Source organism: Coturnix japonica, chromosome Z, assembly GCF_001577835.2.
Source record: "Coturnix japonica isolate 7356 chromosome Z, Coturnix japonica 2.1, whole genome shotgun sequence".
NCBI lineage: Eukaryota > Metazoa > Chordata > Aves > Galliformes > Phasianidae > Coturnix > Coturnix japonica.
The window spans coordinates 21,818,129-21,843,201 of NC_029547.1; the positions used below are offsets into that span (position 1 = coordinate 21,818,129).

The 25,073-nt window shown below is 39.3% G+C and overlaps 2 protein-coding genes across 7 annotated transcripts in view; both read right to left on the reverse strand.

The window, feature by feature from the left end:
- Positions 1-2: 2 nt before the first annotated feature.
- Positions 3-17,394, reverse strand: ANKDD1B (ankyrin repeat and death domain containing 1B). Of its 3 annotated transcripts, none has more exons than XM_015848827.2 (15): positions 15,287-17,394; positions 12,123-12,226; positions 10,326-10,424; positions 8,183-8,281; positions 7,986-8,090; positions 7,399-7,497; positions 6,860-6,958; positions 5,833-5,931; positions 4,826-4,924; positions 3,986-4,084; positions 3,096-3,194; positions 2,396-2,491; positions 1,587-1,785; positions 1,189-1,320; positions 3-966 (listed from the first exon to the last, which is right to left on the reverse strand). In XM_015848827.2, exons 1-15 carry the CDS (start codon positions 15,408-15,410, stop codon positions 908-910), a joined length of 1,611 nt encoding a protein of 536 aa, XP_015704313.1. In that variant the 5' UTR covers positions 15,411-17,394; the 3' UTR covers positions 3-907. The 3 variants fall into 3 exon arrangements, with proteins under 3 accessions (XP_015704313.1, XP_032297221.1, XP_015704314.1); XM_032441330.1 differs by having other exon boundaries at positions 12,328-15,393; XM_015848828.2 differs by lacking the exon at positions 3-966 and having other exon boundaries at positions 1,303-1,415.
- A 100-nt stretch (positions 17,395-17,494) lies between these two features.
- The window catches only part of POLK (DNA polymerase kappa), a 28,751-nt gene continuing 21,172 nt past the window's right edge, over positions 17,495-25,073 (reverse strand). For all 4 annotated transcript variants that reach the window (XM_015848815.2, XM_015848812.2, XM_015848813.2 and 1 more), the window contains exons 11-16: positions 23,368-23,464; positions 22,029-22,200; positions 20,233-21,192; positions 19,420-19,471; positions 19,026-19,291; positions 17,495-18,515 (exon numbers count right to left, since the gene is read on the reverse strand). In XM_015848815.2, coding sequence (XP_015704301.1) covers positions 19,207-19,291; positions 19,420-19,471; positions 20,233-21,192; positions 22,029-22,200; positions 23,368-23,464 — 1,366 coding nt within the window. In that variant the 3' untranslated portion in view covers positions 17,495-18,515; positions 19,026-19,206. The remainder of the gene's footprint in view (positions 18,516-19,025; positions 19,292-19,419; positions 19,472-20,232; positions 21,193-22,028; positions 22,201-23,367; positions 23,465-25,073) is intronic.

A 25,073-nucleotide genomic window follows, 5' to 3' on the forward strand; every position in this document is an offset into this window, starting at 1 on the left:
TATGTGTCCAAAATGTTGTTTACTTCCAGTGTAAATGTTAGTGCATTTATTTTGAAGTACAAATCACATTTGTTACCTATGCTTTTACTAAACGTAGTTGGCATAGTTAAACAAAGAATGGCAGATAACAGGGCAGTGGCCTTCACAACCAGGATATGACGTGAGTCTGCTTAGACACCTGGAGTCTATCAGACTGTTAGGTGTTTTCATCTTTACAAGTAAGCTGCAGAATATTGCAAAGGTTGATGCATATCTGACAGAATGTAAGAGTTTGTGCTTTAACTGAGGTCCATAACGCTAGAACCTGGGGTTTTCCAGTCTCCATCTTCAGTATAGTTCTGCAGCCTTGTTGAAATGGGTTGAACTTAGGCATATGTTCAAATGGGTTGAACTTAGGCATAAGACTAATGCAAACACCACCAAATATAGTTAAAGACATATACAAGAAATCTGTAGGAAAACTGTAATCCTAGCAAGACTATAAAAGCCTGAATTCCAAATGAGGTGAGGTGCCGACCTATTTTGGGAAGCGTTGATTTGTACACACCATTTTCACTTATTAAATTTACTTCAGCAAGAGAAAGTCTCATTTACATTTTGGGTCAACCACAAGACAGCTTTAGCAGGGAGTTCTGATGAGGAATTACTACAGCAACGCTAAGGCAGATGCAGAAATTGTAGTGTGGCTCTTGCTTGACAGTATGGTCCTAAGTTACCATCTAGCCATCCATTTTAGATCGCTGTATAGCAAAGGATAACCAGTATTTCAAGAGAGCAAGTTCTTCTTGGTTGGATAAAGCCATGCAGCTTCAAAATACGTTTTCATTTCCAGAGAAGATGTTTGTACATGAAAGTCTCTCCATCTGGCATGTAATGCCATCACACACGCCATGTTGTATCAATGAACTCACGAAATTTCACATTTTCTGGACTCTGTGTCTGTGCTGCTTTCGGTTCTGATCTTCTCTGCAAAGAAAGATGACAAAACGTTTGCTTGACGTGCTCGGATTTTACAGCCAGCACTAATGTGAGTGAAGGAATGGCTGTCACATTTTGAAGGTGTTTGTAGGAGAAAGGAAGGGAGCAAAGTGTGTGTTTCTCTTCCTTCAGAAAACCTGTCTTGCTTAACCTCTCTTCCTTGACCAATCCCAGCGCAGGCACTTCTGTAAATGCCACAAAACAACTTACCAGCTAAATGCTGAAATCCTGCTTCCACCAAGTCTTTGAATATAAGCTTGACAGGATTCTGACAGGACAGCAAAGCGCCGTGTAACCAGATGAGCAGCATCCTGTGTCCGTGTTCTTTATAACTCTTTTTCCCTGTGGAATACACAAATCATTTCCCTGTTGGACATGCTGGAAAAGTGCTGTTTTGTGCTTTTATCTTTTACAGTTCCAAGAGGCTTTTAAAATCCCTGTCCAGAAGCAAAAGGAAGACCGAGACAGAAAGGTTAAGATTAATAAGGAAATAAACTGTTATCCTGAGGCTTAATAAATAAATCCAACATGAATACATCTTAAAATAGGCACATGCTTTAACATCGTTGGTATAACTTGAGTCTATCCATCCCACTCGTTGCTGTTACCTGTCCACTGTTCCTCAATAGCTTTAATCTGCTCATCTGTGAACTTCCAGAACAGGGCCAGTATTTTCCATTCCTGGGGTTTTAAGTGATTATAAGCCAGATTCCACAGGGAGGAACGGAGCTGCTTGGTCTGTGCGCTGTGATCTTGTTTGAAGGACAAATCAGAGTCTGACCAGCCATCACTGTGACCTGGATGTGCCTAACAACGACAGCAAATAACGGCATATTTTGTGATGAGAGAACAAGAGAGCCTCTCACACAGTCCTGTGTGTGACATTGTGTTTTTTAACCAGTGCTTTGTCACAGCTGACCAGGCAGCTCAGTGTATTATAAATACTGCAGGCAGCATTTGAGACAACTTGGGGACTTTAACTGGTATTATATTAAAACTCAAACACCCCATCTTTGCAAAGATGCCAAGTGCAGAGTAAGTTTAGAAACTGAGACAGCCTGAGGTCATTATAAACCCTGTCCTCCCTTCCCTACGTTGTCTGCCCCTTTCCCGTTCCCTTTCCTTTCAGCAATTAACACAGGAGGAACAGAAGAGGGAGCTCCCACCGAGCGCTTCCCAGTAAATGGAAGGCAGGTGCCTGAGCTCCACTCATCAGCTGCAGATTCTGCAGCCAGATGCTGGTGGCCTACTTTAAATTTGGGTCAGAATGTTTTCCACCTTTGAATTTGGGTCAGAATGTTTTCCACCCTTTTTCTCTGTGTGTAAAGTATGACACAGGAAAATGAACTGGATGGCCTTTAAGGTCCCTGTCAATCCCAGCCATTCTATGATTTTGTGTTTCCATGATGTCTCTTACCTGTTCTGTGGCATAATACCTTTCTGCTTTAATGATCATATCTACAATGAGGGCATAATTGCTCCTTGAAGCCACGGCAAGTGCAGTTTTTCCATGCTGAAAGCAGAGAGAGTGAATCCGGACAGGATCTCATATATACAAGGACAGACCAGAAGAAACATGTGATCTGTGTTGACAGGACCTGGTTCTTTCTGTGCTTTTATCCCATACTGGAGGACTGTTCAGTCCCTCTGAGCCCACCTCAGCTATCAACACTTTGATGGGCAGCTCAATGGCTTTCCACATTTGCCTCCATAATCAGCCCTCTTCAGTGGGCCTGCACCAAGTGGAGACATCCCCAGCTTCACATCAGGCTACCAAAAAACAAACAGGTGACGTTGTGTTCATAAAGCTTTGCTCCAGGACAGTTTTGTGCATGGAAATTTAAGCAGCTAAACAACTAAAAACCTACATTTTTGTCAGTGTCGTACTTCCATCATATCTGAACTCAAAAGTAACTTCTCTGCTAAGCTGTTCCAGATCCCTGCAAGCTGCAGGTAACACAGTATAAAATGTGAGCTTCCTTTGTAAGAGTGAACATGTGGCTGCTCTCATTCCATGAAGGATGACTGGAAACATGTGCTTCCTGTGTTTCTGGGAAGGAGGTCATAAAACAAAATAAAGCCACGTAACCCACGCATGCATGAGGATGGTACTCTACCCTGTCCGTGATCTTGAGGTCACAACCTGCCTTCAGCAGCATTTCCACCATCTCTACATTGCCAAGATCAGCAGCCAGATGTAGGGGAGTTTCCTGCCTCTGCAATTAATAACACCAAATAAATACAATAAGCCAAACTCCACATGGAAGAAAAAAATGCACATAATCTGAATCTACAGTAGATTCACAACAAGAAAAGGCCCAGACTGGAAAATACCAAAAAGAATGAAAATAAGATTTTGGGGTTCAATGTTACATGCAAGTGCCAACCCCCATATTATCCTCTCAAGTAACCTCTCCCAGCTGAGATTCATGTGAAGACAACTGGACATCAATGATTTTCAAGCAAACATGGCACTGCAGTCCATGACAGGGCTTCTTTCTTAACCTGCCCCACCACACTCTGGTGATTTGGAGTGAAAGGTAGAACAGGAGTCCACCTGCTGAATAAGGGGTCCAATAATCCTTTAAGCATAATAAAACACTAACAAAACTAAACAAAAAAAACCTATAAAATAAAGGCAAAGCCCTTATATAGACAGTAAAGCTATATGAACATTCAGCTTCCAGTCTAATCTTCAGGTCTGCAATCGAGGTTTTGTAGTTGTAGTCTTCATGCAGCTACGTTCACCCAAATCAAACCTGTTTATTTATCCTTCCATGGAAAGCCATGAGGAAAGCAAGGGTATGTGCCCTGGAGAGCTCAGCAGCCCAGTGATCTGTTTCCTGCTCACAAAGAAATGTCCTGCTCTTCACTGTTTGCACTGACAGGGAAGTATTCCAGATGCCTACAGTGCAGTAGCAAATAAGATTGTGCCTGTGACTAACAATATGTACCCACACAGTCACCACTCAGCAGTGAAGTAGCTCCAAATCCCCATTTTCCTTACGTGATTTAAGAAGTTTATATCATGATTCGCTTCCAAGAGTTTTCTCACTATCAGCAGATGATTATTGATGACTGCTAAATGGAGAGGGGAATTCTTCTGCTGCAAAGGGAAAACAAGAGGTTGTTATACTCAGATGCATTTGTTACAGGTTCATTCAAAGAAGAAAGATATTCCCATTGGAATTGCCCCTGCTCTGTTCCTTCAGAGATGGAATAATTCTGAGTTGGGTATACAGCTGCCAGAATCTACTTTCCAGAAATAAACTCTTGTACCGTAGTGCTGCCATAGTTATTCTTCATAATAACCTGAGGAAGAAATTAAGTTCTTGTATTTGGGTAATTATTCATGCAAATAACCGGGGCACTGTTCCAACACCAGTCACAATTCAACCGTTAGATTGGCAAGATCACTCTTCTTGTTGAGCCTGTGACTCATCAGTTTCTCATTAAATACAGCTAAAAACTAATTCCACACCAGTGCCAGCAACCAGCTCATTAGTATCTGTATAAACCACAACCATTTCTTTAGGGCTATAGAGAAATAAATAAAGCTCTCACGCAGAGCTGCACAGGAAATATTTACAAAACCCAGGTTACAGTTCTATGAGTTGTTTTGGCTTCAGAAAGCCAACAAAGCAACCAGCACAAAAGCAGGCTGATATTTACAGTAAATCATTACAAAGGCATGATACAACATGCAAGCAATAGTGGTAGATATGTCACAAAGTCCAGGTCCTGCATGTGTGATAAAGATAACAAAGGAACCACTCAGCCTCATTCAAGGAAAGACAGGGGACGGGGATGCTGAACACCAGCATCAAACACATTGTCATACACTCACCTCAGGGTTAGGGACCAGATCAATGTTCTTATCAATAAGAAAAGTGACCAAGGATTGATGTCCATTCTGAATGGCAGCTTGCAATGCGTTGCTGTTGTTCTGAAAGAAATGTTATAGATAGCAAAAATTCACATTTCTGTTGCTGGCAAAAAAGATAAGATCCTGCAGACAGAAAGACAGAATAGTGTTTCACTCACGTTTGTGTTACTATATACCTCTTTCCTCCCAAAATAAAACACTTCCATTTGAAGTGAAGAAATCAATCAGTAACAGCAACATATTTTAATGAATACTGAAGGAACTTCCCGTTGTCAGTGCAATGCAACAAACATGCTGGGAAAGGAAGAAGCAATACCCCATGGTCCCTTTCACTCTATTGACAAGCATTTAATTCAGCATCCTCAGCTTTGCTGAGGGACAGACTACAACACATCTCCCAGTCTGTCCTTTAATAAGCAGCTGCAGTCACATTAACACATTTAAAATCATTATTTAATTAAAGGGGAAAAAAAAAACACAAAAAGACCCAAAAAAACCATAGAAAATGTTTCCAAAATGTTCCCTTAATTCCAATTTAACAAGCAAACTCTCTGGTGGAATCACAACATCCCTGCAAACTTTTGCAAGGCAAGATGAAGACATTTAACACATCCAAGTCCAGAAACCAGATGTGGGAAGGAAAAGATTTGTCATCAGTTCATGAATATAAGCTGCCAAAAACGAGGCTTTTTAGTTATCCAGCTTGCTTAGATTTCCTAGACACATGTTTTACTATTGAGTTGATAATAAATAAAAAAGCCTTAAAACATTATTCTATCTAGTCTTCTAAACAAGTTCTTTTCAATTAACATAATCTCCATCCCCAACTTCATTGTAGCTTTTACCATTCCCTAAAAAATAATCAAAGCAAAGAAACTGCCAATACACACAGAAGAGAGAAGATAAAGCCCTCCCCACATCCCGGGCTGAGCCGACAGCAGTGTGATGAAGGCACACTGCATACATACGTGAGTTACGACATCGATGTCACTCCCTGCTTCCAGGAGGAGTCTGGCACATTTTTCGTTGCCTCCTTCAACAGACAAATAAAATGGAGTTTCTCCATTCTAGATCAACAGAGAAAAAAATGTCTATTCCAGTTTATGCCAAGTGATTATAAAGACTATAACGTTACGAAACTAAACAGATTATCTCGATCAGTCAACCACCTCAATAGAAAAGGGAAGATGGCCACAAGAGAATAGAATCTGAGTGCTCCAAAACTAATACCTCAATAAAATAGTAACACATGAAAAACTGAGATGGATGACAATTAAGCCTGTATATGCAGACAAATTGTACAATACAAATAACTATTTCCAGAGAACATTACAACTTCAGGCACAGAAACGATGCTGGGAAGCAATTGCTGCCACTCAACACCAGTCAACAGCACCATCACAGCACCATAAGTGCTAGTTTACATCAGTCCAGTGCCATGTCTTCCAGCAGGCAAGTCACTCACTCCATTAGCCATGGCCAAGCAGCACAAGGTTTGAGTGCAGAAGAAACACCTTTATTAGGCAAATCTTGGAACCATAAGAGCTTCACATTTTAAAAGGATTTCTGTGCCTCAGCCCTGCATAGATAGAAAAGAAGTGGAGAGGAGAGGAGAAAAGGTAGCTGGATAAAAGAAAGCCACTGTGCCCATCAGCATTTTAGCCTTTTGCTGAGGAGTGGGTATCTTTTACTCCTGGCCTATTTCCTTCTACTAATAGACAGGGCACACAGAAAAAAAATAAATAAAAATGAGAGAAACTCATTATATGAGGAACAGAGGACAGAGCAAGAGACATGGAAGGTGTGAGTAGAGCTGAATCTAATGGAGCAGAGCTAATGAAACAGGATACAGACACACCGGGAAAGCAGCAGAACTCATGAAGTCCATTCATTGGAAGAACTACACCTTTAAAATGTTAATTTTAATTGCTTGGTGTTTTGTTTTGTTTTTCCCGAAGCTCTAACTTTACCTCATTTGGTAATTTATGTCCTCACCTGATTGAGGTCATTTATTTCATCCCAGTGTTGGAGCAGAATCTCTACGGCTTCACTGTGGCCATTTTTAGCTGCCAGATGTAGGGCCGTGTTCCCCTCCTTGAAATTAAAATGTCAAAGGAGATGCTTTAAAACACAGAATAAACTGAAAGTATTAAGAACAGCATGCACTTAAACACAGAGCTGTTTGTCCTTCTGCTTCTCTGCTACTTATAAGAGGGAGGTGGGAGTCCCACATCATGTTACAAGAGCCAGGCTAATCTGAAGGGAGTCTTTCCTCATGCATGCAGTTGTGACCTTTATGGTCTAGGTCTAACTACAGTGTATTACCAGCAAAAAGAAGGGAAAGATACCCAGCAACAAGGCCAGGAGTTCCAGTTTCCTTCCTTAATTACTGACAAACCATCAACCTTGTGTAGTTGTCGGTCCAACATATATCACTGCCGGCACCATGGCACAACTTGTTCGCATTGCTTTGCTGTGTAGTTAACTGTATTAAAACAAAGTAATATCCCACAAGCAAATAAAGAAACCATTACCTTATCCTTTTCGGTCGTAAACAGATTTAGAGCTACCAGGTTATTTATCATGTCAGCATGGCCTCTTTCTGCTGCCAAAAGAAATGGCTTTCTGCCTTTCTAGAAAACAATTTGGAAAGGAACACATTGTTATGGAAAAGAAAAATAGCCTTCTCAACTTAACAGATACATGGCATATATATGTGCGTATTACTCTCCATAAACATTTATGCGTCACAGGAAAGCAGGTATATACAATAAACATTTATATATCAGAGGTATATACAAGAAAAGGGAAGATTCTTTTAAAAAGGGAAATTCTGTGGTGTAAAATAAAAAATACCTCTTTCATATTCTGAAGAAAATATTTGCAGTCTGATTGGACATGGTAACAAATGAGGTGCAAAATGGGCTCAAAATATTCTGAATTACTCACCCTATTAAATTATTCATCGGCATCCTTTGTCAGAAGCAGGCACTAATGACTTATCTCTATGGCTTAACACACTCAATCTGAACTCTGTAAACACAGCTATATGGCTACATAGATCGGTTTGCCCACAAGTTTCCTTGTGACATTAAAGAAGAGAGAAAAGCACATACTGTACCCCATCGGGCTTGTTCAAGTCAGTCAGATGAAGATCTTGGAGAAAATAATCAATGACTTTAACACTGTTGTTCTGTGCTGCAAAGTGCAGCGCATTCATTCCTTCCTGAAAAACCACAAGCAACAACCTAAGTGCAGGCCTGATCATTTCCCACCATCAGCATTATTAGAGTTGGTAAAAACCTGTCATCAACACACCTCATTCTTTGCTCTTTGATCAGCACCAGCTTTAACTAATTTCCTCATTATATCGAGATTTCCAGTCCAAGCTGCAAGATGGATCACTGTCAGACCATGCTTTTAAAAAAATAAATAAAGAAAAAGAAGTTAAAAAGGCAGAAATTACCAAACAAAATCCCTTCTGTCAAATTTATTTTAATCTTCTTGATTAATACAGCGTATGGGTTGGTTTTGCTCCACAGGCTCCATCAGATCAACACTGTCACCTGACAGTGTGATTGGAATTCACCTCACTTAAATTACCCTAAAAGTTCAGGCTCTTTCTCTTCTTGGCAGAAGATCTGGCATCTCCAGTGAAGGAAGACACTTGAAATCTAACTTAGAAGCACCTGAATCTAAGAAATAGAGGAATCTAAAGGCAGCAAAAGGGAGCAAGCAATTCTTTCACAGCTCTTCTCCCACTTTCTCTCCTGGAAATGAGGAATCAGTAGGTTGACTTCTGTCTGTAATCCAAGCCTTAATCCATAAGAGCCTTACAGGAGGTCTATCAAGATCCTGTAGAACATCAGAGGCATCATACCTACCCTTTATCGTCTATGTAAATGCAACATAGAAATACATTAACTCATCTAAGAGGATTATAGAAAAAAAAAAAAATGTTGCAACCATGAATTGCTTTGGCTGGACACACTTCTGTATTTAATTGGAATTGAACCTGTCCAGGGATGTTAAGGGCAACAAAAAGGTTTTCCACAAATACCTCAATGACAGAAGGAAGACTGGGGAACTGGGAGTTTTGTTGAGTCAAGTGGGAGACAGAGGACAGTGAAAAGGCTGAATGGCTTCTTTGCTTCAGCCTGCACTAGCAAGACTGGCCTTCAGCAATCCCGCGTTCCAGAAGCCAGGCTGAGTACATGAAACATGTACCCCTGTGGAGGAGAATGCTGATAAAGCCACTGTTTTTTCTGTCACTGTGTCACTGTGTTTTCTGTCAGCTTACTTCTTGTATTAAGAATGTTTACAGTCCTGCCTTAATATAAAACGAAGTCAGAAACTAACATGGAACTGAAGTATGTTCACCCTTATGTGTACCCACTACAACATCAAATTGGTTTCCAAAGAGTAGACGAACCTCTGTCAAATAAAATATACATTGTCTTAATAATTAAGCTCTGTGAGCTAATTATGATGGAGCATTTCTAATGCTGATTGAACAAATATCATTAGCAACACCTAAAAACTAAACCCAGCCAGTAACCAAACTGCAGTCTTTCATTAGAGTGAGATTCTGAGTGTTTAAGAGAACTTCAGCACAGAGTGAGGGTCTGTATTTCAAAGCTGGCTTCAATGCATCCTACCAAGGCCTATGATTACACTTGGAAGCATCAACAATCATAGGAGAGAGTCACTGCAGAACAGTTTTCCACAAAGCAGCAGAGCCTTAATTCTGTATGTGAGTGTTCACTGGCTGGGCAGCACAAGAACCTGAGCTACCAGAGCAGACAGACAGCAGGTGGCTTAACTGCTCATCAGAACAAGCACCGAAACCAGATGCTGGCACAGCCTCTCACATCTTGTTTGCATTCCAACCCAGAGTAACACAGAAACTTTCTCCCTCCTGCCCACTCCTCCAGCCTGGAATGTTTCTTTCTCACAGTGTAAACACTGCAGCATATGGAGGGTAAGGAGAAACAGGCAAGCAGGGAAAGTAAAAGGTGAGTGACTCATCTGATTTCATTGCTCAGGATGAAATAGATAGATAGGTAAGTAAATAACTGAAGAAATAAGTTCTCTGGAAATGATTACAGTTCACTGGAAAACTCCTACTTTGCGTAGTCCGATTATTAATAACATGTCATACATTTGATTTTAAAGTCTGAATCAGATCCTGCACTGTGAATCCCCACTGGGCCCAAGGAAAAGCTGAACCATACCCTGCTCAGCTCCTCAAGTCCTGGAGGCTGCAGAACAGCTCTGCATTAAGCTGCTCACTCACAAAGCAGTGGAGGAAGGGAATGCACACAGTCATTCTCTGGAATCCCACTGAAACCCGGAACTAATGTTTGTTTTCAGAGTTTGTTTTGATATACAATTGGCTTTTATGTTAATCGCATACATGTGTGATTGAACACAAAGCTGCCACAGAGACAGGGGAACTCACCTGATCTGCCATATCAACTCTGGCTTTGTGATGGAGCAGAAAATCCACTGCAGAGGTATGACTTCTTGCAACAGCAAAATGCAGCGCAGTGCGCTTCAGCTGCAATAAGCAAAGCTTTGGCTATCAGATCCATAATGTACGTAAATGTCAGGAGTTCTGAATTATTTGATTGTAAATAATTATCGTGGTTAGCATATGTATACATTTGAATAGTAAGCGCCGGCAGCCTGGTCTGCATCATTATTTTTGTTCCTTTGGAGATCATTTACATATTGATCATTATAAAAATTCATAATAGAGAACCAGAACAGTTCATTCACTGAAGTTAAACTGCATATGGCAACACAACCCCTTCTCTGAAATGCACTGAGAGTGGGGCAAAGTCATCACATGCTGCCCAGAGGAGATGCATGCAGTGCCTGAAACATCTTTATTACACCATTCAATATGAAAAGCTGAGGTCTATTATCTAGACAATTAGCGTACAATTATCTCCGCTTTTCATATTCCCTTTACTCTGCATGCCTGCAGCACAAGACAGGATTCCACCCTCTCTCAATACTGAGTGACCTTCACAGAATGAGACATTACTGATGCAAATGAAGCCTCCCTCCTTGCAAACAGTGAGTGATTTTTAACAGGTGAATCAGCGCAGGGTTTATCAGAAACAAATTTTCATTACAGTAGCTGACAGTGTGAACTTAAAAGGGGCTGGTTAAAATGAATTAAACCACAGTGGAAAGAATTTCCCTTTAATTACAGGGGCCGTAATTGGGTTTAACGTAATTCACTTAGAGTTTCCATATGTGACTTAAACAATTAATTTTAAAAGTCAGTTTGGATTTGCAGATCAGCTGTTTCGTTTTATTGCTCTTCACCCACAGCTTCACAAGTTAAAGACAAACAGGTGGGATTTGTGCCAGGAAAAGCTTCTTACACAGAAATAGTTTTATCAGCAGAACTCGGCTTTTGGCAGACTCACTTATTTGGCTTGGAAGCACAGCCAGTGGAAAAAAATCAACATAAATGCAAGAGCTGTTTTGGCAGCACAAGCTGAGTCCCCACCAGGAGCATCAGTCAATGCACAACAGCCAAGCAGCTCCGCTAGTAAATCTTGTACTATAGAGCTGAGTTAAGGACAAGAGTAAAGATTCAGAGTACTGGACTGGAACAGTATTTAGTTCAATTTCCTGACTTCTGGAAAGCAAAAAGTTGTGGCTGGGTTCCACAGTCACCTGCTATGTATTTATAGAAGTATGTAATGGATGGGAACACTGTAGTTCTTCTGGAGAAGCTTACCCTGAGGAAGTAATGACCTCCAATGCATAGCTCTACTTTTGTCACTGTGAATGTCATGTCCTTAGGTTCTGTCAGTGTAAGAAATGCATTTTTGTCTATTTAATCTGGACTCTGATCTCACCCTGCACACAGAAGCTGTGGCAGAATGCTTCTGCGGCTCTGCGTGCACTGAGCAATAACGCTTCATACCACCATCTGAAGTCTGCGCTGTTAGCAGCACAAATTCACTCTCAAAGTGACTGTGGGGTTAAGCCTTCTCACTCTGGAAGATGTAGAACTCAAAAGAATTAACTATGGAGGAAGACAGTCCCTATTAGAGCAGTGACCGCCCTTCAGAAGCCCTTAAACTAAAAAACCTGAGAGTTACGTGGTATGAAACTCTTCAGCCCATCCAGGACATGTGGAACACTACTTAACCACATCTCATTCAGCACCAGCACACAGAGCTTAGACCACGCAACCCCCACAGGCATCACATTTCTGACACACTGTACTCACAGGATCCATAGCGTTTATATTAAGGTTCTTCTTAAACAGCTTTTCCATGGTTTCCAAATTGTTCATTTTAGCTGCGTGTTGAAATTCTCTCTCATCTGGCAGTACTGTGGAAATGCATGGCACATGAAAATAAAATAATAAATATATATGTATATATATAATATATATAGCCATACCCAATTTAAGGGACATATATTATTCTTACCTTCTGGTACTTGTCCTGGTTTCACACCCTCTATGAATCACTTTTTTCTCATCATAGAAGCATTTCAGGACTGCACTTTTTCCCCTCTAGAGACACCTGGCTGATGTTTCTCGTCTCAGCTTTTAAGTGAGAACAGAAGTGGGCTTTTCACATCACAGACTGTTATTATTCACTCTGCTCACAGGAACAAGAGGTTCATTTGTGAAGTTCCTGCCATCTAAATGGGTCTCAAGACCTTTTATAAGCCCAACAGTGAACAGGATGAGATGCAGCACTTAGGTCCTGTTCTAGGAAAAGTCACTATTCTACAACAAAACATACCACCAAAATACATAAAGATGTGTAGTGATGACACAACAATATGCCTCAGCTGGGAACAAGTGGTTTAGAGGACCCCCAAAAAAAAGAGGAGGTGAAAAAGAAGGTTGAATTTGAACCCAAAATTTGGACACAGTGAGGAATTTACTATTAAGCCGAGATCTGGCTTTAATGCCTTAGTGCAAAATATGAACATCTGTTTGGTTGGCTGAAGTAGATGCAGGATACATTTGGATTGCTGTAACAAAACATTTAATGTTTAGTTGGAAAATAAAATCCCAGAGTCTGAGAACCAGTTAAGCTAATTTAGAGGCAAGAATATTTCTCCACCAGCATGTTTCTGCCTTAAATTTTAGTTCAGTACTTGGGAGAAATGAAGGTATCAAATGCACTGAGATATTCTTAATTTAGTAGCATATCGCACTCAAGAAGTTCATCACCTGGATGTTTTCTGCCTAGAATATTCTGGGCTGAAAGCTGGAAGGCCACTTGTCTAATGGTAGCAATAAAGAGAGTGGCATCCTCTGCTGAACCAGAAGCTGCAGCAGCAATTTGTTCCTCGGGGCTCTCTCGTCTAGATTTATTAACATCTAATGAGATATAGCTTGTGGCTGTATGACTGGAGAAAATGGAAAAATACCACAGAAAATTGGTATGGCATTCACTTAATTGAATCCTACACATTATCTACAATTACAATCTCAGTGGAGTAACCACAGCGGAATGGACCAAAAAGCTAGAAATTAAACTGGATGGTTTAATTAAACTCTTTCCAGCTTCCCTATGATATGACATTACACGAGCATCTCGTGCCACAGAAGCATCCTCCCAGATTCTCTTGTAATCACAGATTTCCTTTTACAAAATAAGAAAGCACTCACAAATGAAAATGTACCATTGGACTGGAATAGTTAAATAGTAATGTTTCTATAGGCCTTCACAATAGATTTCAAGGCAGATTTTGTTGGTTGCAGGATATCTTGTTCAAAGCAAGCATGGAAACAGAACTTTGGGCACCAGATGACTGCAGTTAGTTTGGCCGTATTCATTCCCATTGGTTGCTGGTGAACACTTCAATGAAGATATAAGACATGTAGATGCATAGATGAGCACTGTTACATTCCAGCAGTTTACTGCCTTCAAGAAACTAGAAAAAGCAGTGCTTTGTTACTGCACTAGTGCAGCAAGACAAGCTTTGTTTTAGCTCTGATAAAGGATCAATGACCGACCCCCCCTCTCCTGTTTGGAAGTCATGAACTGGATGCACATCTTTAAAATTAGACTTTTTGTTTGCTCAGGACACGATGTTTCTTAACAGCCCCCCTCTCTTAATACATCTTAATCTGTGACTTAAGAACAGCAGCAATTTAGGTGCACTACTGTGCTCGCTTTATGCACAGTCTTCTACTGCTTTTGCAAAATGATTTATTTTCATGCATGAAATTACGAGAGCAGTCAGACCATAGATTTAAGGAAGCTTTCTTCTTAAGCTGAGATCCAGAATTTCACAGTCCTTGCATTATTACCCTCAATTGATTTTCAAGCACCCGCAGCAATCTGCCACCCTTTTGCAGCCTTCAGTCTATTCTGGAGGGGTCATTTTCCTTGGCTTCTTCCAAGCAGTTTGACTGAATGCCCTAGAGTTTTCATTAAAGTAGTTGTGTTTTATTTTCACATTTTCTTCTGAACTAATCAAAAATACTAATTTTGTCAGCTGATTTCCTTCACAGGCACTCCTGTCTGCACACAACGCATATCAGGACTGAGTGCAGTTGTAATGTTATTGCAGTTTAATGCGCTGAATGTCCCACTCTGTCTCCTCTTTTCAAAGGATAAGGAAGTAAAAAGATGCAGAAATTATTGGTCAGAAAACAGGAAGTCCCCCTTACAGAAAAGTGAGATTTTGAAATGCTTTCAATTTGAATTTCTTCACATTCAAGTTGTATTCCACTGTAAGGGGTTTTGTTCTGTTTAAGTAGATGCTTTTATGTTATTATAAGCAAAATGGCTAACATAGAGGTTTTGCAGCACCACAAGTGTTTTGATAAAACAATCCTATTTCAGTTTCAAAGAAGTCACGAGCAGAACACTTACTGCATCCAATGGTGATATTTCATTCACTGCTTATCTTCATCTACCCTTATTGCAAGACTGGAAACAGGAAGCGTGGCCCAGAGCAGATTTCAGTGATTATCACATTGAAATCACAGGACATGGTCACAGTGGGGCTTAATAATTACTGTTCAGTCTCCACAAATAACCCGTTTTCACTATCTGCAGCCCACGCCATAGCTGACTGTTCTGTAACAGACCAGTTTGCGATCTCAACTCTGCCATCAGGGTGAGTCACACCCCTGTGTGCAATGAGACCAGAACTTCCTCCCAGTGCTGTGTGTCCCCCTCCAGCACAGAAGTGTGACTCGGTTGTGAAACTTTCCATGTGCTCAAGCATGTGGCTAAACCCAGCGAGCCCATTCAGACAAGGTCAGGAGCGCATTTACAGCACGGTGCCAGGCAGGCCAGACTCTTGGAAGATGTTTGCAACAAACCCCAGATCTTGATCTCACATCTACAGCTTCGCATTTCCCTTTGGGATACGCTGACTGAAAGCTAGACCTGACATTAGTCCCCACACACTCACAGCTGTTGTGGTTGGCTGCTGCATCTCCATGCGTTGTGTCCTCCCTGACACGAAGAAGGTGGCTCAGCCCCTTCATTGCGGCTGTCAGCTCCTCTTCCTCCCCACCTGCAGGAAGGGGCCCCATGCAGCCGTGCAGAGGGAGGTGCCCTTGGTTTGCCTCGGGTGTGTTTCCTTGCGGCACTGAAAAACCGGTTCCCAGGGACTGAAGTTGACTTATACACACCCAGCCAGGCCATGGGCTCCACTGCTGCCTGCAGCAACGCAGTGTCACTTGGCCCCATCAGCCAAGCCTTCTGCAGGCTGAAGGACGCTCTGGGAGAAGCTGCTCTTGGAGCTATTATTCTTTAGATCATCACGGCTTAGGAGAGTCCCCTGCAAGCACGGCGTGCTCTTGGGATGTGAGAAACAGAAATGGCCTAATTTGGACAGAAACAGGAGCATGTGGTATCGTAGCAGAGGCAAATGGAATTAATCCAGTCACAAGACTTCTGGTTCATTTTCAGAGATCATTTTTGTCCAAGTCCAGTCAAAACCAATACATCAGTATGGCAGTTTTAGTGAGTCGCCATATTGAGATCTGTCTAATTAGGAAATTCTCATTAATCTTGAGCTTCCACCTGTCAGTCTTACACAACTGAAGACACCGCCTTCCTTCACTGTAATTTCTTCTTTTCAACTTACACATGATTATTAACACTGTACATTTGTTGATGGCAAATTTGATCTGAAAGGCCCCAAAACATTTTGCCCATCGAACACTCTCGCTTGCTTCCTGTGAGTCAAATATTCCAGTGAAACTTCTTAAGAGGAAGAGGTTTATTTCTGTGTGCTGACTGGGTAGGCAGTACAGCCTCACGGCTTGCAACATTAACCCTCTTTTTCCAAAATGGGGCAACAAGCAATGTTATGATTACCAGATTCAGCACATACAACTGGCCCCAAAGGAGTTAGAGAAGAAATCTTATAGTCCATTAGTATCATAATTTTAGATAGAGCCTGGAAACAACAGCTGTCAGTTCCACACGCTAATTACTATCAGACAATCTCGTATCACAGCGTAGCCCTCAGCTCTCTTAACTAACTTTCCCGGCACAGCTATGTGCTGTGCACACAAACTTCACAGATAATAAGTCCACCACAATCTCTAACCACTTCCCACAATACTGACTCTTTCAAACAGCCCCAGAAACCTGCAGAAAAGGCTGAGGCAGAATCTGAAGACATAGAATCCACTAAAAAGCAAGGAACTACTAGAATATCTCTTTCACTTGTCCTCATAAGGACAACTAAATGGAGAGGCTCGATGTCAACAGGTGCTCACATACAAAAATGTGATATCCAGGCCAGACAGCTAATAAAAAAATAGGTCATTGACCACTGTAAGACATTCTGCATACAAGGAAATACATAAAGATACTACAACAGCAATAAACAGGTCAAATAGGAGAATGCTACTCTACAATTTGTGTTTCTAAGGACTGAGGATTTACAATGTAAAATCAAGCACATGTTTTTAAGAGGGACATCTCTGTAACTGTTCCACTGATGGCAAGCATGTTCCTCACAGAAGACTGTTTTGTGCGTCCCCTTCTACAGAAGTAATCAAGAATGTTAAGATCACAGAAATGCCATCCTTTTCTCTAGTACCCATCACTAGAAGAAGAATTCGAGATTACTTCACACAGAATGGCTTGGATTGAAAGCAACCTTAAAGACTATTCAATTCCAATCCTCCTGCTGTGGGCAGGGATTCCACCACCATAACAGGCTGCCTGCAGCCCCATCCAGTCTGGCCTTGAGATGAGGCATCCATAGCTTCTCTGAACAGCCTATGCCAGCACCTCACCACCCTCCAAGTAGTTTCCTTTTAACATCTAACCCTCTCCCTGCTGACATCCCTCTTTTGATGCAACCCAGGATATTGCTGACCTTCCCAGATGGGTACATTTTACACGTATCTCAAAAGACAGATGCTTCTTGATCTAGAATCATACCATGAGCTTTATTTGCACATTAAATCTAACATACTCCACAATTTTAACTTCACGATACTCAAAGACAAATCTACGACAGCTTTTTTAAAACAGATGATAGGACAGTTCTCCAGCTTCTAGGCAAAACTAGCTTCGTTTGTCCAAGCACTCAGAGGTCTAATTTCCTTTTTTGCTGAGCAATGCACATGCAATAAACACACACATTGAGAAGTTATCTTGGATTCAATGCTTTATTAAGTTAGACATATGTAAATCAATACAGAGACAAGTGTTCATTTATTTATTTTTTTTTAAACAGTAGCCACTGCTCCTTCAGCTGTTTTAATGTCTCTCCTACCAGAAATATCCAGCTCCTACCTCTGTCAGCAGAACAGCTAATGCTGACTGCTCACTGACTTTGTTTGGACAACATCAACTGTCTGACTGCAGAATAGTATCAACTAGCCTGGCTTATTTTGTCCAGAGCAGATTAAGGAGCACTGAATTCAAATAACACATCAGTGGCACCTGGCAAGCAGAGATGAGCAGATAGGAGATACTGAAATCATTACAGAAAATCTAGAAATGAAAAAATACATTCTGGATTTAGCCTAAACATCTAAAACATACTAAATACACATTAAAAAAAAAACAAAACTGTAAGCTGCAGAGTTATCCCCATACAGTTAAGCAATGGAACATAAGCTTCTATTATTGTCATTTTTTAAAGATTATCCATGTTCATATTTCATCAAGGGTTTGTCACTGTATGCATAACTTCTAAGAAACATACTATCATCATAAATTAAGTATAAAATATCTAAATTCAAGCGATTTGGTGTAAACAGAAGAATATCATTATAGAGTATTTCAAATATTTGAACTGTAAAACTTCCTCCTTCCACTTAAGTACTCATAAAATACAATTTATTTAAAAATAGAAAATAATTTTAAATAAAGATAGATAAATAGTAAGAATACTTCAGCATATTGCACATATTCATATTACATTCATATTATTATTGCACATTGATATATACTAAATTTAGCCCAACCAACAGGTACCAATTGAACTACAGCAAAGAAAACTTAAGTTCTCAGTCTGTTTGGAAAGTCCAAGGATCAAACAGCATTTGTTCAACTAACCTGGAAGGATCCTTCCCTTATCATCTAGTTTATTAATATTTTTAGTATCAAGCAAAGTCATCCTGCATCTCATCACAGAGAGCCCTTCAGGGTGGGTCCATCACCTTGTACTGATAAAAATGAATAAAAATAAAAATAGTGATAAAAATAAAAGCTTGGCTGTGCTCTGAATTCTTCTGTTTTGAAGACCAACCAGTTTTTGGTCCAGTGACAAGACAGCATTCTCAACAACAGAAATCAAGTAGCGTGGCTTTTCTATGTTATAATTAATTTGGTGCTCAACTGTCCATGGAAGTATTAACCTGAGCAACTATAGATGCCAACTCTCAGCCTTGCAGAGAGGGTGGCAGGTCAAATCTTAGGAGGGGGACATCAGGAAGCACAATGTGACAACTACCTCTTGAGACCCTCTTTCTCAGATGCTTGTCACACAGATTTGCTCAATGGCAGCTCCAATGAACCTGTTTTATTTTGTTGAACAGCAGAGACAATTCATGAGTCTGCATGTGACTCTGACAAAGTTTCACATGTTCAATATAAAAGAACTCTTAAGTGCTAGCAATTTCATTTCTCATAAGATAGAAAAGTATTATTAAAAAAAAAAAAAAAAAAGGAATTACCTCAGTTATATCCCTTCTTCTACCTCACATATCATCCTTTTAACAGAGTATGATAAACATACAATGGCTTCAATGTGAATCCAGCCATATTCCATCTGAATCCAGCCCAGCACCAATGCTAAATTAATTTGCAGACATAAAACACTATGAAGTACTTCATATGAAGTACAGTGCTGCACTGTCATTTAAAAAACATTTCAATTGTACGCTTGGAATTGATTGACTTAGCCTTCTTTGATGCTGACTGTGAAGTTGTTAGTCCAGACCTAAAAATAAAAACAAAATTAATATACATGTGCACAATAGATATTTATAGAACTTTAAAACTACATTTTTTCTTAACTTGAATGCTTTAAAACATGAGCTGAGTACTTAGTTTTCAGAATAGCCTTACCTTTTCATTCCTTGTAATGGTTTTGTGCACTGCTGTCCTCTGCTCAACCCCCCTGAGGAGTAATTGGAAACAACAAAAATGTATTACTTCAGTAAAGAAATAATGCTGCAGAAATCACATACATAGCAGAACTTTGAAAAGAGCAGTTCTGGATAAAGATTTTCCTTCTTCCACCCCTCCCCCCCCCCTTTTTTTTCTTTTTTTTTAATTTGACAATAGTGGAACTGAATCTTGCCAATGATTCATTACAAAGAGAAACGACTTGAGTAAACAGGCCGTGGGTTTAGCATGTTGTAGGTACAGCTACAGGACAAATTATGTCAGAAGGATATCACGTTAGCAATACACGCCTTTATGTTTAAGCTCACAACCTCTGTTTTAGCCAGCACATCAATTAAACTTTTCTGTCAACTGAACCTCTGAAATGGTTAATAACATTTTCAGTAGTTTTCACCTAAATTTCAGTGACCTTACAGACACCAAACTGATTATGGTTATGAGGGAGGAGACAGGATTTACAGAAATGATCAGTAATTCCTATGTTAACAATGCTGCAAATGAGAGTGCACTATGTAACTACCACCTCATTCAGAAACCTTGTTTATCAATAAAAGTGATCAGGCATCTTTTAAATAGCAGTGTTTTCTCTTACACAGATACTATTCCAATGAACCTGTTGCAAAAATATCATGAAATGTCTTGAAAAAAAAGTCATGAAAACTTAAGTTGTATCAAGTATACAACTACCACGTCATTGGTATTAGACAAGTAGATCATGTAAATAACCAAATATACCTTAATGTGCGTACTCACCAACTCTGATTGAATTTCCTGTATCAGAATTCTTAGCAGAACAATCATCTTTTTCTGTCAGCTCCTGGATAAGGCCTTTGTTTAAGCAGACATCTACATGTCTGTTAAATGACATAAGGCTGGTGGTTTTCTGTTCTGAATTACAAACTGGACAAACAAGAACACTGTCTTCTTTGGTTTCAAAAGAACAGGATGAACTAGTTTCTTCTGTATGATCCATGCTTCCAAACTGTTCTGAAGTCTCTTGTGAATTTCTTTTGGGAAAGAGACATTGTTTTATGCTTGCATTTCTAGTAATATCAACAAGCTCACCAGGCTGTTCTTCTCTGTGAGGTTTTTCTGAGACTATCTTAGTGAATTTTTCATCTCTACTATTGGCAGAAGAGTTTTCAGATGTACTTGCTGACTGGCCAGTTCCTGCTAATTGATCTGTTATATTTTCTTTACAGTCATCAGTATTTTCATTTTTACAGTGTGATAAAAAGTTACAAGTATTTCCTCTTGAAATGTCATTTTTTGTCATTTCCACAGTATCTTTAACAAGACTGCCAGCAAGACATTCATCAACATGCCTATTAATCTCTACCAAACTACTACTGCTTTGTTCCTCAAAGCAAACAGGGCACGTGAAGATCTCACATACATTAGACTTCTGCAAGTCTGTGACCTTGCTTGCTTCTTCCACAAAATTTGCTGATGATTTTACACCGTGAAAGTGCTGCTTACCTACACTTTCATTTGAAGAAAGATTATTACAGTTTAGTTGCCTTGCAGCTCGCTTTTTATCAAAAAAACTCCCGCTGGAAGATGCTTCTGAGTTTTTTGTGAGATTTTCTTGAATGGATTTCCCTGACTGAAGCCTTGGAAAATCAAGTTCTTTTCCTGATTTTAAGAAGCTTTTAATGCTTTTTTGTTGGTATTTCTTCTCTTCATCACTTAGAAATCCTGATACTCGTACACCTAATGAAGAAAACAAAAGTTACAATTTTAAATATCAATATTTTAAACATTTAATTCTTACTTAACATCTTTTTCAGGTGAACATCCACTCAATAGAAGAATGTTTTTTTCCTATAAACAGAGGTTAAAGGGCCTCCAAATGCCAACAATGGATCACTGGTTTTATCAGACCTGAGAACTTGTCCCACTTTATTTTTAATTTCAATTCCCACAAGTAGTAAACTCCTTGTACCATAATACGAAGCCATACACTGTTTAACTGAGTTATGTAAAAATCAGTAACAAAAGACAGATTCATATCAAGTTTCACCATATTTTTCCCTTCAGCACATTCTGATATTATAGACATAAAGCATAAAGTTTTATGCCTTACTGAATGGTTCAGAGGAGAAAATGTAATTCCCAAAATCAAACGCCTTAGAATAAAAATACAGAACTAATTTTGACAGAATTTTTCAAATTTCTCAAAAAATTTAGCATCTTCAAATTCCTAAGCACTTCTATTTAATGTATTTGTTTCAAAAAGGGGTTATGTATGGAAACATGTGCCATGTTGCTGCATGGCAAAGCATATTTATAAACCTTTTTAAGGCAGCAGAATAAAGAAGTGCAGTGCAGTTAAGATTCTGCTCTCCAGCCAATGTGTGTGTTGTTTCAGAGCCATCAGGAAAGGTACAATTTCAATTAGTAAAACATTCAGCACTCCAGAGCTGTTTCACTTTGCAGAAGCCACCAGGGTAATAGAGAAAAGATAAATCCATTTATATGAGTTTTACTTTAGAGTACAGTCTATTACTTCCATATGCAATATGATCTAATTCTGAAAAGAGTTTTACCCATAAGTCTTATCCTTAGGGGGTGAGGAGCAACACTATCAATTTCCGTTCCTAACAACGTTTTTGCAACAGCAAATATTTCATCCTCAGCAGAAACAGAAGACAGCACTGTTGAGGCTCTTGTTTTTACTTCGAAGTTCACATTCTTTAGCTTCAAGGTAACAGTTTTACCCTATTAAGAAAAAAAGTTATACATATCTTATATGGCACACACAGAAACATTACTGCAGCACCTGTATAAGGACTTAGAGCCACAGTCAAGACCTTCTTCTTATCTGTATGCAGCAAGTGTTACTGTCAAAAAATTTATCTGTAAGATTCTACACTTGTTCTTAAGCTGCTGCCAAAGTCAAATTCTCTAAAATAGGTCAGCTGGCTCTGGTCTCCAGCAGAACTTCTGCCAATAATGCATGTTCAATAGATTTTAGGCTCTGGCTATAGACACAACATTATTTCCTCCCTCAGAAACTTTCAGTGCCAGGTATCTAAGTTTTGCTGGGAAAACTATTAAGGATGTGTAAGTAATATCCTATTAAGGATCCTTCTTCAGTGTTGTCAGAGCAACACATAACAACTGTGTTTGGCACAGATATTCTCTGGCAACACCTTCCATGACAACTGTGATTTGGAATGGCCATCCAAGTGATAATTAGTGGCACTCCTTGTGCTATGGTACCTTTGTAAGCTTTGACCTATTTGCTGTTGATTTCTCTTTCAACTTGACACCTACTGAGACAATCATTTATGGCAGAAGAGGATTAACAAGAACTCTTTTAAGTCTTGAATGTTATTCCTTGAATGTTATGTTGTTCATATCATTTATACATTGAGTTCCTTCTCCAAAAGAGTGGTTAAGAACAGGAATGGGCTGTCCAGGAAAGTGATTGAGTCACTGTCCCTGGAGGTGTTCAAAAATGTTTAGATGTTGTACTAAAAGACGTGGTTTAGTGGAGAAATACTGATATTAAGTATACAGTTAGACTGGACAATCTTGGATGTTCCTACCTTGTTGACTATGATTCTATGACTGACCAGAGCACAGTTCATATGCAACAGATTCTTTTTAGCAGCTCTCATATTCATTAGAATTGCCATTAGCAAAAATTTTTGAGATATTCTGTAGCTTAGTCAGTCAAGATAAGTTTTTCTAAGCTTATTATTAGATATCTATCTGAACAAAATCAAACCCTGTCTAAAACATTCAAACTAATCGCAAATGAATTAAGACAATTTCCTGAAGGAAATTAAGGATCACCATTAAGTGATGCTGACTCATACCACTACTACATTTTGAGTGCAAAGTGGTGTCCTTCTGAAAGTAAATAGAATAAAAAAATACCTTGAGTCCTTCTTTCTGTAAGTCCTGAGCAAGTTCTCTGCAGAGTTCTCGACACAAGCTGTACAGATCTTCTGCTGTGTTTATTTCACTGAATGTTCTAAGATAAAAACAAATAATTTCTTTTCAGTATGAATCCTAAAGCTTGCTCAGTGACTGCCATCTTAATGTTCTGGGTTTTTTGGTTTTTTTAACACTTGAACAAATCTACATCAAAAGAAAGTTTTGTGGGATCTGAGTGTTTACTTAAGATACAAAAAGATACTGATACAAACACTGTACAAAAAGATTTATGCACATTTATGTGCTTAAACATGTTTGTTAAAACCCTCAAATAATGAAATAATTCAGCAGCTCAACTTCTCATGTGGTAGTTGAAAATGAGTAAGATTTGAAGTCATTAATGTTTAAATATTTGCAAAAGAGAATACTGAAACCAACTGAATTCATGGAGGCAGCAAAGTAATTTGTATGTAATCTCCTTTGTACACTGCTGTGTAACATCAGAAGAAAGAGAAGATTAGAAAGTCAACATCAGAGCCAAGTGTCAGAAATAAATAATGCAGATACAAAGAAAAATATGCCAACTAGGATAATTATGGATAGTCACAGAGGATGAAAAACTAGCTTTCTGCCAAAAACATTGTTAGAGCTTCTCATCAAGGGAAATGAAGTATTGTTTTTTCCATTAATTTATCTGCTTTATAACAAGAGGAAAAGCAAGCTGCAATTAGTCATGGTTTTAAGGCACACTGGAATCAAAACTTACAGCTTTTAGATGTTTCTGGAAAAGTTTCACAAATGCATTGTTTCATTTCAGGCCTTATATTTTTATATTTATGAGTGCAAAGTTCCTACGGCTGCACTCGTTTTCATGTCTCAAAGTTATATTCAGGCCTACTGGATTGCATTGCATAGCCATCCTGTATTAAGATTCACATTCCCCTAGGAATGTTTGCATGCTGCCAAACTAAGAGACTGATTATATTACTGTGGATCAATTACCCAAGATGTAACTGATGTTACATAGGTAACACTGCAGTGATTCACAGCAGTGCAATCCTGTAGTATACAGGAAGCTATAGGATTTGGAAGTTTGGAAGGGGGCAAGATAGAGACAGTGTAGTTTCAAGCACCCCTCTTTCTTTCATATAAACTTAGCTGCATGATCCCAGCAGTTCATTAATGTCTCTCATCTCATCATATCTTTGCTCAGAGATAACAAAGGAAGGTAAGGAAAGGTTACAGCCTACTCAGATTATCTATCAGCCTGCAAACCAGCATAAGACTGGCCTGAGTTTGGTCAGCCTGGAGATGAAAATGCTCCAGGGAGACATCCTTTTTGGCCTTCTAATATTTAATGGGGCTTATAAAAAAAATTGGAGAGCAATAGCAGATAGTGATAGAACAAGGGGAAACAATTTTGAACTAAAAAAAGGGATATTTAAATTAGGTATTAGAAGGAAATCCCAAACTATTACATCTCAATAGGAATATTGACTTTTCCTCATTTTCTAAGATGAGGGCAGGATAATTATTACAGTTCTCTGCAGATTCTCTTTGCAGTAATTTATTTTCAAAAAGATTTCCAAAATTTCTTTCCAAAACCTCACCACTTAAAATAACATGTTGCTTTCTGAAGGAGCACTCCATTAGTAAGAAATTATGCATAAGGAAACACATTTCAGCAACCCCTGCAAAATTAGTGT